Here is a 12,427-nt window from a genome sequence, read left to right as displayed (position 1 = left end):
AAAGGCATTACACAGCACTCAAACAGAATTTATTTAGTCGAGGCAGAGGTTCAGGCCAAGCCTCTTAATTTGCAGATGTGTGAAAAGGTGTATGGATTTTATATTTGATACTGGAATAATGCTGACATTCCTTTTAGCTATGCTTATCTCGCATCCTTAGAGCGTCTTGGAGCTTTTACCTGAGAATAGAAAAAAAGATAAGACTGTACACACAAAAATACACACCCACACTCATACTGGAGATTCTTACCGGTCAAAAATGTGTAGCTGCTTAGATAAAACATCCATTATGTTTCTATCCCAGCCTAAAAAAGACCTATGTGCTTCAGAAAAAAGATCAGGTATGACCTGTGCAGTAGAGCTGGACAGGATCAAGCCTAATTTTGTCTATTTGGTCCCTGCACACCGAAGCAAATCCAAAAAAAAAATTATTGTCATACTTCTGTCATTCAAAAGAAGCTGCCAATACCCTGCAAACCTTCTAGTTCCAGACAGTACAGCCGTCTTTTATCTTGTCTAGACTGTGACATCACAGGAAGTAAACTGCCTGCATTTCTCTGTAGATCAAAATGTGACTCTGATTCCCTTGGGTCTGTTTAAAAAATGACATTTTAAATTCAAATGTCCGATAAGCGCAGCAGCAAAGTTGACCCCATCTCAAGACAATAAAGCACAGGATGTCAAAAACAAACACAGATTCATGCAGGCAGCCTCGAGTAGCTTGAAAATTTGTCGTTCACCTACAAGAATGCAGACATATATGCATAAATTACACACCCATACATTAAATCTGGTGTGTCACAGGGAGAAACACAGATGCTGCCAGCTTGTTTAAGATAAAACTGGATTAAACTGGAGTCTTGACAGGGAGGGATTACATTGTTTAGAATACAGTGCAATACTTAAAGGTGCTGCATGTAGAACTGTCACTGCTTGGCTAAAGATAATTTCGGTCTGTTCTGAAAGTAGAAGGCAAACGGCTCTTTATTGGTGTTTTATTAGTGTCATTAAAGAACAAAGTGTGTGAGAGAGAGAGAGAACAGATTAACAACTAAGACTGGTTCACTGTCAGTTGCTGCAGCTAATCATGAGTTACTTCAGATTCTAGCTAAAAGCTGCACCCAGTGCTGTTCAGTCAGAGGTGTCATATTTGAATTTTGTTTGTGTTGCATTACTTCAAACAAAACTGTGTGGACAGTGCCGTGCATCACATTTTACCTTGAGCACAGCACAGAATGCTGTCTAGAATACTCTTAATATATCACTTGAATTATCACAGTATTCAAATGTAGGCAAGAAGTGACTGCAGTTGTAATAGGCAATAGCTCTGGTGATGTGGGTTTTTTTTTTTAAGTTTCATTGGGTCCACTTTGGTGCTTGTCACGTTTGATAGCCCACCGATTTTTTTTTTTTTTTTTTTTTTTTTTTTAAGTCCTTTCTCCTACAGTCAAAGCAGCTAACTGCTTCCCCGTCGTATGGGCTGGAACTCATGCTTTCATAAAAAGGCTCATCACCTTATCTCTTCAGAATCACATCACAGCTCCTGCATCTGCCTCCTCTCCTCACTCTCATTTGCTTTCTGTCCTAACAGCAGCCACCACAACTTCTACCATGCTCCGGTTAGCTGTTATTATAATTCTCACATCCCTGCTCTAAATGTAATTCTGCTGTTTGGCTCATTGTGAGTTGCTCTGGATGAGAGTCCCTTCAATGTAAATTACATTCTAAAAGAATCTCTTTAAAAGTCAACCATGTTATTCATTATTGTTAGTTAGAGAAATGCAAGAGAGAATAAAATAGTTGGCACAGACAATGATATATTCACCAGAGGCCATCTCTGGTTTCCTAACAAGCTATATTCACTAGGAGTGTGATTTATAGCTTTTTGTACATGATGCTTATTTGCCATAACATAGCCTTGCATTAACGTTTAGCCATACATTTAAATAAAGGGATAAATGGCTTAGATGGATCATACCAAGAGCAAACCCACAATGAGAACAGAAGATTTACATACTAATTTCTCCAGCTGCCTCCAGGCTCAGTTTTGATCTTCTATCATCACAGTTTGGGCTTGAGTCTTTTGATAACACATGTCTTGACGTTAGTTTCAAGATTCTAAACAATTCTCACACCTGTAGCAGGCACCTCCTTCCTATTTTCATTCTTTTGTGCCACCTACTAACCTTTTTCCACCAATCTCAACCACCCACTCCAACCACCTTCCTGGCCCTCCTGTGAGTTCAGATGTAGAGGTCTATCTTCACTTGTCCCAGTCACGTACACAGCCTCTCCCAGGACGATAAATACATATGCTGCATTAATTCATCCATGTCTTTCCAGACTTCAATCAAATTTTTTTTTCTTTTTTTTTCTCCCTTTATCTTTTTCTTCCTCTCTTTAGGGACTCAAGGACTTTGAGCAGAGGGTCACACTGTTTACTCTGTACTCCCGTGTGGGATATTTCCATTTGAATGAATGTGTGTGGATATATAAATATATATACATATATATATATATATATATATATATATATATATCTCATCTTCAGACACACGGGTGTGCATGTGTGTATTCCATAAGTGTGCATGTTCTATGGACCCGCAACAGTACAGATTTATTGAAGTTATGCAGTATGTGAGTCTTTTTGATTTGTGGGTGGGCACATGCACTTCTGCATATGCTGGAACTATGAATGCTTTTTTGCCACAGGTTGTTTATGATAGTCTGTATTGCACAACTCTCAGTTCAATGAGTATTGCCATCCAAAGTAAATCCTAAGTCATGTTAAGTTAAACTTCAGGCTCTCTATATACAAAAGCCTCCTCCACTTCCCCCAACCTTGCCTGGAGTACTAACTGGATGAAAAGGGGATAGAAGCCCCTAAGGAAGGAGGGATAAGGTCCATCTGTGAGCTTCATTCAAGGACAACAGTGTTATCCACTTTGGAACAGTATGAAACAAGCTAGTGTTTTCAGCGGGGTTTTGGAAATGCGGGCTTCTGGATGAACTGTGGATGCTGCTGTTGTCTTGCCAAGCCAAATGTGATGCTGCAGATTAGATGCGAATCATTGACTCCTTGTTTATATCAGTGCAACTCTTCTCATTCCGAGTGAGAGATAATGAACAAATGTGACTGATTGTTTCTGATCAGTGTTGTGGTGAATTATTGCTGCAACGTGGATTGTTTTGCAGTACTCTGGTGCTCAGAAAAGCTGTGTTTATCGTGATTTTATGGTATTCCTCTCTGACGTGTTGGGGTTTGGCTGTATCTATTAATCTGTGTGTTATCTTGTTTTCTCTCCTTCCTTTCTTCTCTCCCTCTTTGCTCTCTTCCCCATTATCATTAACTTTGTCCCTTTTTTCTCCTTCTTTATGTCCTTTTCAACCTTTTTATTTCTGTCCTCTCTGACAGAACCGATTCCACCTGCAGATGTCAGCCCGTGTCCCTCCATCCACCCTGGGCAGCCTGCTTCTAGCAGTCTTGCAGGGGGAAGAAGGGGACAGGGACAGAGGAAGCCGCAAGGAAGACAACTTAGGAGGAGCAGCTGTTATCTGCCCTGGGTGGGAGGAAGGTGGTGATGGCTTACTGTCTCGCCTGCAGAGACACAATGGCTCTACCTGGCATTTGTGGGACATTATCAACCTGACCCACATCACAGTGGGTGGGGATAGAAAGGCAGAGGCCAGCGAAGAAAGGAGGGAGGATCAGATGGAAGAGGAGGCTTTGAAGATTCTCTCCACCCGTTTCCTGCGCTCCCCCTCTCCTATTTCCTCTGTTCTTCTCCTGGGCTCTGACCCCGAATGTCTTTCCTCTGTCCTGCGGGCCGCACAGCGCCTCGCTCAATCACTACCAGCACTGCAATGGATCATGGGATACCCCTTATCCCCAGATTCCCTGCACACTCTAGGAGGTCCCCTTGGACTGCTAGCCTATGGGGAGGTTGGCCGCAAGCCAATCAGCTTCTACATCCGGGATGCTTTGCAGTTGATTGGCCGAGCGGTCACTGCGGCAACCATGGTGAGGCCGGACTTGGCTCTGATTCAGAACATGGTGAATTGTTATGATAAACCAAACCGACATGAGCTGCCATCTTCAGGACAGTATCTAGCCAGGTAAATGCACACATACACTATGCACATAATACATACTATGTGTTGTTAAAATATGTTTTTGTTTGTCAGGTGTGAATGATAGAGAAATTTCTAAACATGGGCTGGACTGGGCTTTATAAAGTCTCTATAACCCCTACAATCTACCAGTCCAACTTTTATTTATTTATATATATATATATATATATATATATATATATATTTTTTTTTTTTTTTTTTTTTTTTAACAACTCCTGGATACTTAAAAATTCTTGGACAAGGCCCCAGAAGTGTAAATCCCAAAATGATGTATGGAAGACACAAACTGCAGTGTTATTTCTCTAGTCACACCACTAAATATCTCTGAGCTTGTTAGCTTTCTGAGTGATGCTTTGGCATTTCTGTGAGGAGTTTCTGGCTCCACTTGTGGTACTGTCTGCTCCAGTTGCTGCCCTTGTCTGTCCTCTGCACCATGGGGGTGGTAACTTCTGAATAACACTGTCATACTGGGGGTTGGGGAGGAGGTCTTTATGGCATACAGATTTGCAGAGAGTGAATCTGTCCCTGCAGCTTTTAAAAAGGCCTCTGGCAGCTTTTGAGGGTTCTGTAAAGGTACAGTACAGTCTGTGGCAACCAAGCACACACCACACCTGACGTACAGAAAAAAGGCAATATGAAATACATATTAAACCATAAACATTTTCACTTAAAGCAGAAAAGACTAAATCCTTGTGTTTGTACACATAAAAAAATCCACACTCATATACTTTACAACCCCTCTTAAGCCATTTGTGGCTGAGTGATGCACTGAAGCATTGTGCCATAAACTCGCTCCAAAGTTAAATATTTCTGCCCTGCCACCCTGTTGACATGGCTATTTTTCAAACAGTGCAATGGATAAAAACAGCATGTATCCAACTTCTGTAGTCACATGGTACTGGTAAGAGAAGGATTTGTGATTCGAGATGGGCTCACAGCAAATATTGAACACACACAGTGCTTGCCAGCTGAGAGTGATCATAAACAACACCCACATAATCAAAAGCTGGATTCTCAGTGTTCCCTCCTTCTGCAGTTTAGTTGAGCACTGGGACACCAGAACCATTTGGCACAGCGAGCCAGAGGCTAAAACAATTGGGGTGGGATTTGTGTTACAAAGCAATATTATTGGACATTCATTATTAGAGTTAAGAACAAGTTTATTAGGTTTAATGTTTGCCACTCTAACAATGTGGCTTGATGGATGTCAGTCAGTTCACTACAGACTGAAATGAAAATTGATTGCTATAAAATTTAGTATTCATGTACCACTTTGGATGATTTGTAACTACACTGCTGATCCTTTGCAAAACAGCACTGTGTGTATGTGCAGACTCACAGAGCTGTGAGCACGGCTGTAGAGTCCTAGTGTTGTTACACTTAAGACAATAAAGAAAATAAGCACTACTTTTAAACTGACTCAGGCCAGGACACCAGGGATAGCCACAATCTTTCTGTGGAAGGCCAATTAGGACACATTCTACACTATCAAAAATGACTATTTATATAAAAGAGTCTTGCACAATATAGTGTTAGTGACCTTTGTTCCTGGCCTGTGAGAGACTGATAAAAGAGGTTGTTTTATCACACTATTCACTCTGGTCCAGTTAGACTCCTTAGCCTTCAGTGCACTCCGTGATTCATATCCCTCCCCTGCAACAGCCAGACATGCCATTGCTCTGGAGAACCCTAACAAAGCTGAAAAAAGTAAGAGGCTTCCACAAGGAAAAGGCAATTAACAGCTCAATGCCCAAGGGACAGAGTGAGGAAGTCAGGGAGGGAGGGAGAGAGGATGTCTGGAGATACAAACGCATAAGGAAGGTATAAGGGAATACAAGAGGGGGAAAAAAAGTACAATGACTGTTTTTGATTCAATGCAGTGCCACAATGAGGATAAAGCAGAAATAAAAAATTTTAAAAAACTGGCCACTTTTGATGTAGTTCTTCCAAATGTCCAGAAAAAGAAGATCCCTGGGTGCTTATTCCAAAAAATACATTAGAGAGAAAACAGAAAGTCAAAGACAGACAGATGAAAGACAAGGGAAGGAAACAGCTAAAGGAAAATAGAAATAAAGTCAAAGAAAAGGAAGGGGAACCATGGGAAAAGAGGGGAGGGAGGAGAAAAAGAGAAGGAAATGGAGGGTTGTTGTTATCAGAGTGAGATCTGCCAGTCAGTGCCATCTCACTCGACACGGCTGCCACACTGATTCTATCTCTGCTGAAGAGATTAAACCCACTGAAACAAGTAAGCCTCATATGCTCCCCAGCAGATAGACAATGACAGAGGGAGTAAACTTTCCTCCAAACTAAAGGAGATAGTGGATAAGACAGTGAGACACATGCCTGGGACTTTTTATAGAGTCATCATTTACTGGCCACTGCACTGACATTTCCTCAGTGTGTGTAAACTTGGGCCAGGTGTTAGTCAGAGGAAGCCATCGCTCTCTGACACTGCTTGCTGACTTATCAACCTGCCATGACATCCACAGTCATTCTTTAAATGCAGCCGCTGGCCTGATGCAACACAACAACACACAGAAGCCATAACTAAGAGGTGATACTGCTTGAAAGCACTTTTCACACCTTTATCAGCGTTTTATCTCACACTATCTCACATCCTTATCGCTCGGCATGAATCCAAAAATGTCACCACCTGTGAATGGAGGCTTTACACCTCTCTGCTCTGATAACACATGTGAAGTGAAGTCTTTGGTTAATTTTTCTGTGGCCAGTCATACCCACTGCAGTCTAGAGTGTTTTGGCAAAATGAATGTGCTGTCTGCAGTATATGATGATTCAGCCACACTATTACCATGAGTGATTTCAGCTCAAGGCAGGGCTAGCACTTCCGCTTATTGTCGCAGAGACTGAGGGAGCTGCTGACGGGGAAACATAAGTTAATGTTTAATGGGATCACAATGACTTTCAAATATGAGCCATTGTTAATCAGGTTGTTGAATTATGGCGCAAGGAATTGATTTATAAATTAATATTGTGCCCTTAAATTAAATCACATTGTGAAATGACAGTGAGTGAACGCACAAATAGAATACCTTTCATATATTCACATGTTGTACATTCTGTGTGGTGCCTACAGGCTTTAAAGTGAGGTTAATGACTCTTAAAAAATAAATTTCGTCTTTTAATTTTCCTTTACGTATCCCATATTTAATTGAGAAACTTTTCCAACAACCGCTACAATGTTTGCTCATCATTTCATACAAGTTGAAGATCAGAGTGGGAGAAAAACAGTGAAGAGAACAAAGCAAAGAGTGACAGAGAAAAGTTATTTCTGAGTTGAAAAAGGAAAAAGCGAAGGCTTGACCAACCTTTTCCATTAACAGGAACAAAAACTTGCCATTTCTAGCCCTGAACCCAGACATGATCAACAGTCCTGGCACGGTTCCTTAGCCACAACAAATGCAGTGATCCAGGCATGCTTTAACATTTAAACAACCACCCTTAAGCTTTTTAATGACCTGCTGACAATCGCCCACTAATCAAGACATTCTCCAACAGTACTTGTGTCACCTGACTGTTCACATGCTAAGACATGAGCTAACAATCCCTGCATGGCTCTAGAGACCAGGGCAGATTTATGTGCAACAGGGATTGCTCTTCCTAATGTATTCTGTCTTAAAGACCAATGAGGGGCCACCAGGCAAGTGAGACGAATAGCAATGACTGTATGGACTGGTAGACAGGAGGAGACCATCATTGCACTGCATTAACTTTTAATTATGACTTTCTGGGAGATGCAATTACCCTTCTGAGACTAGATTTGCTAAAGTTCTACAACCAGAGCATGACCATGTGCAGCAGCATTTGTACCTATTTTTTTTCCCATCTTGGTAGTTTAATATTATGTATTAATATGGGCTACATTTTAAAGCAGCGATATTCTGGCATTTCTTTTCAGTTTTATTGTCCCCTGCTTATGGCCTACTTGTCTCTCTCTGTCCCTTGAGGTTTCTCTCCAACACCTCCTTCACTGGGGCAACAGGCCTGATCCAGGTGGATGCTGGCCTTTCTCGGGTCCTCTCATCCCAGCTATTCCATGTATGGAGTTTGAAAAAGGGTGCTTTGGGCCAACCAGCCTGGGTTACTGTAGGCCAGTGGACCCGAGGCAGACTGGAGTTAGAGGGAGGGATCCCAGGGCTGGTGGGAGGGTTCACAAGCAGCCAAGGCCAAGGTCTTGGGGCTGGGGTGAGGGGAAGCGACGGCCAGGGGGACAGTAACATTGGAGGACGTTGGAGACCAGGACTTTCTGTCGAGGGACACCGCCTGAGGGTGGTGACACTGGTGGAACATCCATTTGTCTTTACAAGGGAGGTGGATGAGGATGGATTGTGTCCAGCTGGTCAGCTCTGTCTGGACCCCAGAACCAACCGGTCAGATATAATCCAGGGTCTCTTTAACCAGCTGCACAGCCCAAACACTACAACTGCTGACTGGGAAGGCATTGGTGAGTTTCGGTTGTGTATTTACTGTGAATCCCTGGTGCTCTGTGGCACTACTGTAATACTAACCTGTTGGAATATAAGTACACATTCTAATTAATGTTAAATGAAAGATTGTCATGGAAACTGTTGGCTTTCATTGCTGTCACTGGCCACAATGCTCCTGCTGCTTTTAAAAGATTGAGGTGGATTTTAGAAGTAAAATCAATAAAGGATCATGGCTGGTCAGTCCAGTTCAAAAATATACCTGTTTGTTGTCGAGACCTGAGCTCTGCACATACAGCACATCTTCATTTCATGAATGAAGAGCATTAATGGTGTTAAATCAATAAAAGATCAAGACTTCTATGTCTGACAAGTCCACTGTGTAGAAGTAAAATATAAAGAACCCTGTCTTTGACTTAAATTAGCTGATGAAGAGAACAAAATAAGATAATGGGAAATTACATTTTGTTGAGGATGATTCAGGAATTAAGGAAAGTGAGAATTTTTATTCACTAGCCCGATTGTAAAATACATAGGGGTGGTGTTCCTTACGCTAATTAAGAATATATTTGTCCACAGAATCCCATATGCTCGTTTGAGTCAATAGTTGTCTACTGCTGAATTTTATTAACTTGAGTTTGCAAAAAAAGTTTGCCAAAAAGTGGTAGAAAGTGTAAAAATTGATTTTGTAACTTATTCATCTTGCTTCCACCATTTTTTGTTAAATGGTGGGTAAACTTTCGTAGCTCAGGATTTAATGGGACTAAATGTAGTTTTATCCTGGATGGTCATTAAAACAACATAAGTTGAAGTGTCTTGAGAGGATCCAAACATTTTCCATGGTCTATAATAAAAAGTTGTGGAAGAATTCCCAGAAGTGCAACCCCTGCACTTTTAGAGCGTGCTTATGTATTTCCAAATTTCACATCATCATCACTTATTTCCTCTCAGAACTACCAGAAGACCTCAGGAAGTGCTGCTATGGGTACTGCATTGACTTGTTGGAAAAACTGGCAGAAGACATGGGCTTCACCTTTGACCTCTATATTGTGGGAGATGGAAAGTATGGGGCATTGAGCGGGACAGGACGCTGGACCGGGCTGGTCGGGGACCTGCTGAGCGGAGCCGCTGACATGGCTGTCACGTCTTTTTCCATCAATTCTGCCAGGAGCAGGGTCATTGATTTCACATCGCCCTTCTACTCCACCAGCCTGGGCATTCTGGTATAATTGCTTGAAGTCATCATTAGTCTCTTTCAGTTTTGAGTGTGCATTTTAATCATTGTAGAAGGCACAGGGCATGCCCTGAAGATATACTGCATTTTGAGTCAGTGGCAGCAGTGTTATTTTGATTTGTCAGTCTCTCTCTCTTTCACTGAGGCTGACAGTATTTTACTGTGGTTCCAGGATGGTCTGAAACTACTTAATTTTCCCCTGGTATCCCACTCTCTTAGTCTTCTGGTGAATAAGAGATCATTATTTGTTTGCTGATTTTTCAGTGGGCATGTTGATTATGAGCGATCAAATTGAGAGGCATTTTAAAAGTGTATAATGACTCTGGGAGGCAGTTTGAGAAGCCATTTTAGCAGTCCTCAAACATGCTGCACTTACTCTTTGATTTGTTAACATCTCCCTCTGTGGCTGACAAACTGTAATGTGTGATATGATCTGACAACACGGTTCAATTTGAAAATGAGAACATCATCATTTCAAAACGTTTTTTTTTTTTTGTTTTGTTTTTTTTGCCCTTTTAAAATGACGAAGAGCACAAAATAAAAACAATGCATAGTTTTTCAAATCAAACTATGCCTAGGAGCATTTAAGTAAAGTTTACTAGCAAGATGCTACAGACTGGTGCCTGAATTCTAATCAATATTTTGTAAATAAAATAGAAATACGCTGTATGTCATTTGTGTAGACAGGAACTGTGTCTCTTCACAATTGTTTGTTTTTGACTTACTCTACCAGGTACGTAGCCGGGACACTGCAGCTCCCATCGGTGCCTTCATGTGGCCTCTCCACTGGTCCATGTGGGTAGGGATCTTTGTCACGCTGCATCTCACCGCACTCTTCCTCACCTTGTACGAGTGGAACAGCCCTTTTGGCATGACACCCCATGGCAGGAACAGGCTGCGTGTGTTCTCGTACTCCTCTGCCCTCAATCTCTGCTACGCCATTCTATTTGGACGCACTGTCGCTACCAAGGTAAATTTGCTCTCCTGTTCGTGAAAAATAGGCATCATGTAGGGACAAGCAGTGAATAGAAATTGTACAGAAAGGGAGGAGGGGATGTGCATTATGGGAAAGAGTGCAAGTCAAAAGAGGAGGTGAGAGAAAGATGATAGAATTGGCCAGAGATGGGAAAAGATGGATAGGGGAGAGGTTAAAAATGTAGGCAGTGATGAAGTACAGGTACAGGGAGGATAATGCACATACGGGGAGAGAGAGGGGAAAGGGTAAGTGGGCCGACAGAGATTGAAGGAGTTATGGTGAGGGTAATAGGGATGGGTGGAGGTAAAAAAAAAAAGGGGGAGAGAGTAAAGGCTAAATCTAGCCAGCCAGACACAAAGTTGAAAATAAAAAAGCATGGGGAAGAGGGCCAACAGGGGGGAGGAAGGTGAGAGTGCAAATCAGAAAATGGGTTTCAAAAAGAATGTAATAGGGCAGTTGACAGAAAGATTGTGAGATAGGGCTGAAAGGGTAAGTGGATCAACAGAGATGAGAAAAGCAGCAGAATGAGGGCAACATAGTGGTGGGCAGGATGATTTAAAGGGGAGAGGACAAGGGAGTGGGCAAAGCCGGAGAATCAGGCAACAAAGGTTAGTATGAGGGAGACAGGCTGTAGACAAACTGAAGTCAAATCCTCACATTTAAGCAAGTCCCCTTATAAATACTTACCAATCTAAAAACCTGTTTCCCTTGCAGATAAAAAATGACCTTGTTTTCATCTAATTTCTTTCCTAAGTACATGCTGTAAAGATAATGTATTTTTGCAGTAAAAGCATTCTTCTTGCCAGATTTGAATGATCATGTCACATCCACAGCCACACTACTGGCTCCTCAGATTTTCATGCTGTGCATTCAGATAAATATCTGAAACATGATTTGCTTAAATGATTCCTGTCTATCCATCCTGTGCCACTCAGTGAGCATGCGCCCTATTAGACATTTTCTTTAAATACATAATCACACTTTGTCCCTGATACAAGCAGTCCAAATGATTTGGGTGGAACAGAGGTCAAGTGATTAGACAGACCTTCCTATAAATAAAAGGTCACAGCTTTGATCCTTCCAACTGGCAATGTGTCATTTAACAGGTTGTGTTCATTAGCAGTCTTATGATCTGTTAAAATGTCCTCCAGCAACACTCTGAACCTCTGTGATGGGTCAGTGATGTTTGTTTAGACTCTAGGGAAGATGCTGGGTAAACTGACTGCTGAAAATGTCTTGTAGAGTTTGGTTTTGTTGATATTTAAGCAATTAAAACTTTAAACTCCAAAACCAGAAACATGAAATCTAACAGTGTTTCAGTGGAAATGCAAACTTGTGCTGCACCATAAAAGAAGTTTCAGCAATAGCACATATGTAGTATTTCTGCACTGGTCTACAACTAGTCCTGGAGGCTCAAGCAAACAATGCAGCCCACTGATTGGAAAATATATAATGGTTCACAGCAAATCTTAATGCAATACAATAAACAATACAACATATTAAGGCATTGTAGTGGTGCATTCAGGTGTACAGTTATGCTAACTTTTTTATTTTTTAAAATACTCACAATCGACTCACCACCTCTGTAAGTCTACCCCAGTTATGGGTGTAAACTGCATATAGAGCAGAAAGCTTGACAGG

General features: G+C 41.6%; 1 protein-coding gene across 1 annotated transcript in view; it reads left to right on the top strand.

Annotated features, from left to right (window-relative positions):
* The window catches only part of LOC113128977 (glutamate receptor ionotropic, NMDA 3B-like), a 58,763-nt gene that overhangs the window by 29,564 nt on the left and 16,772 nt on the right, over positions 1-12,427 (top strand). Inside the window, exons 2-5 of the mRNA XM_026304621.1 lie at positions 3,416-4,116; positions 8,100-8,596; positions 9,528-9,799; positions 10,544-10,780. Coding sequence (XP_026160406.1) covers positions 3,416-4,116; positions 8,100-8,596; positions 9,528-9,799; positions 10,544-10,780 — 1,707 coding nt within the window. The remainder of the gene's footprint in view (positions 1-3,415; positions 4,117-8,099; positions 8,597-9,527; positions 9,800-10,543; positions 10,781-12,427) is intronic.

This window comes from Mastacembelus armatus, chromosome 22 (assembly GCF_900324485.2).
Source record: "Mastacembelus armatus chromosome 22, fMasArm1.2, whole genome shotgun sequence".
Classification (NCBI taxonomy): Eukaryota; Metazoa; Chordata; class Actinopteri; order Synbranchiformes; family Mastacembelidae; genus Mastacembelus; species Mastacembelus armatus.
This window is presented reverse-complemented; position numbering and strand designations above follow the sequence as displayed.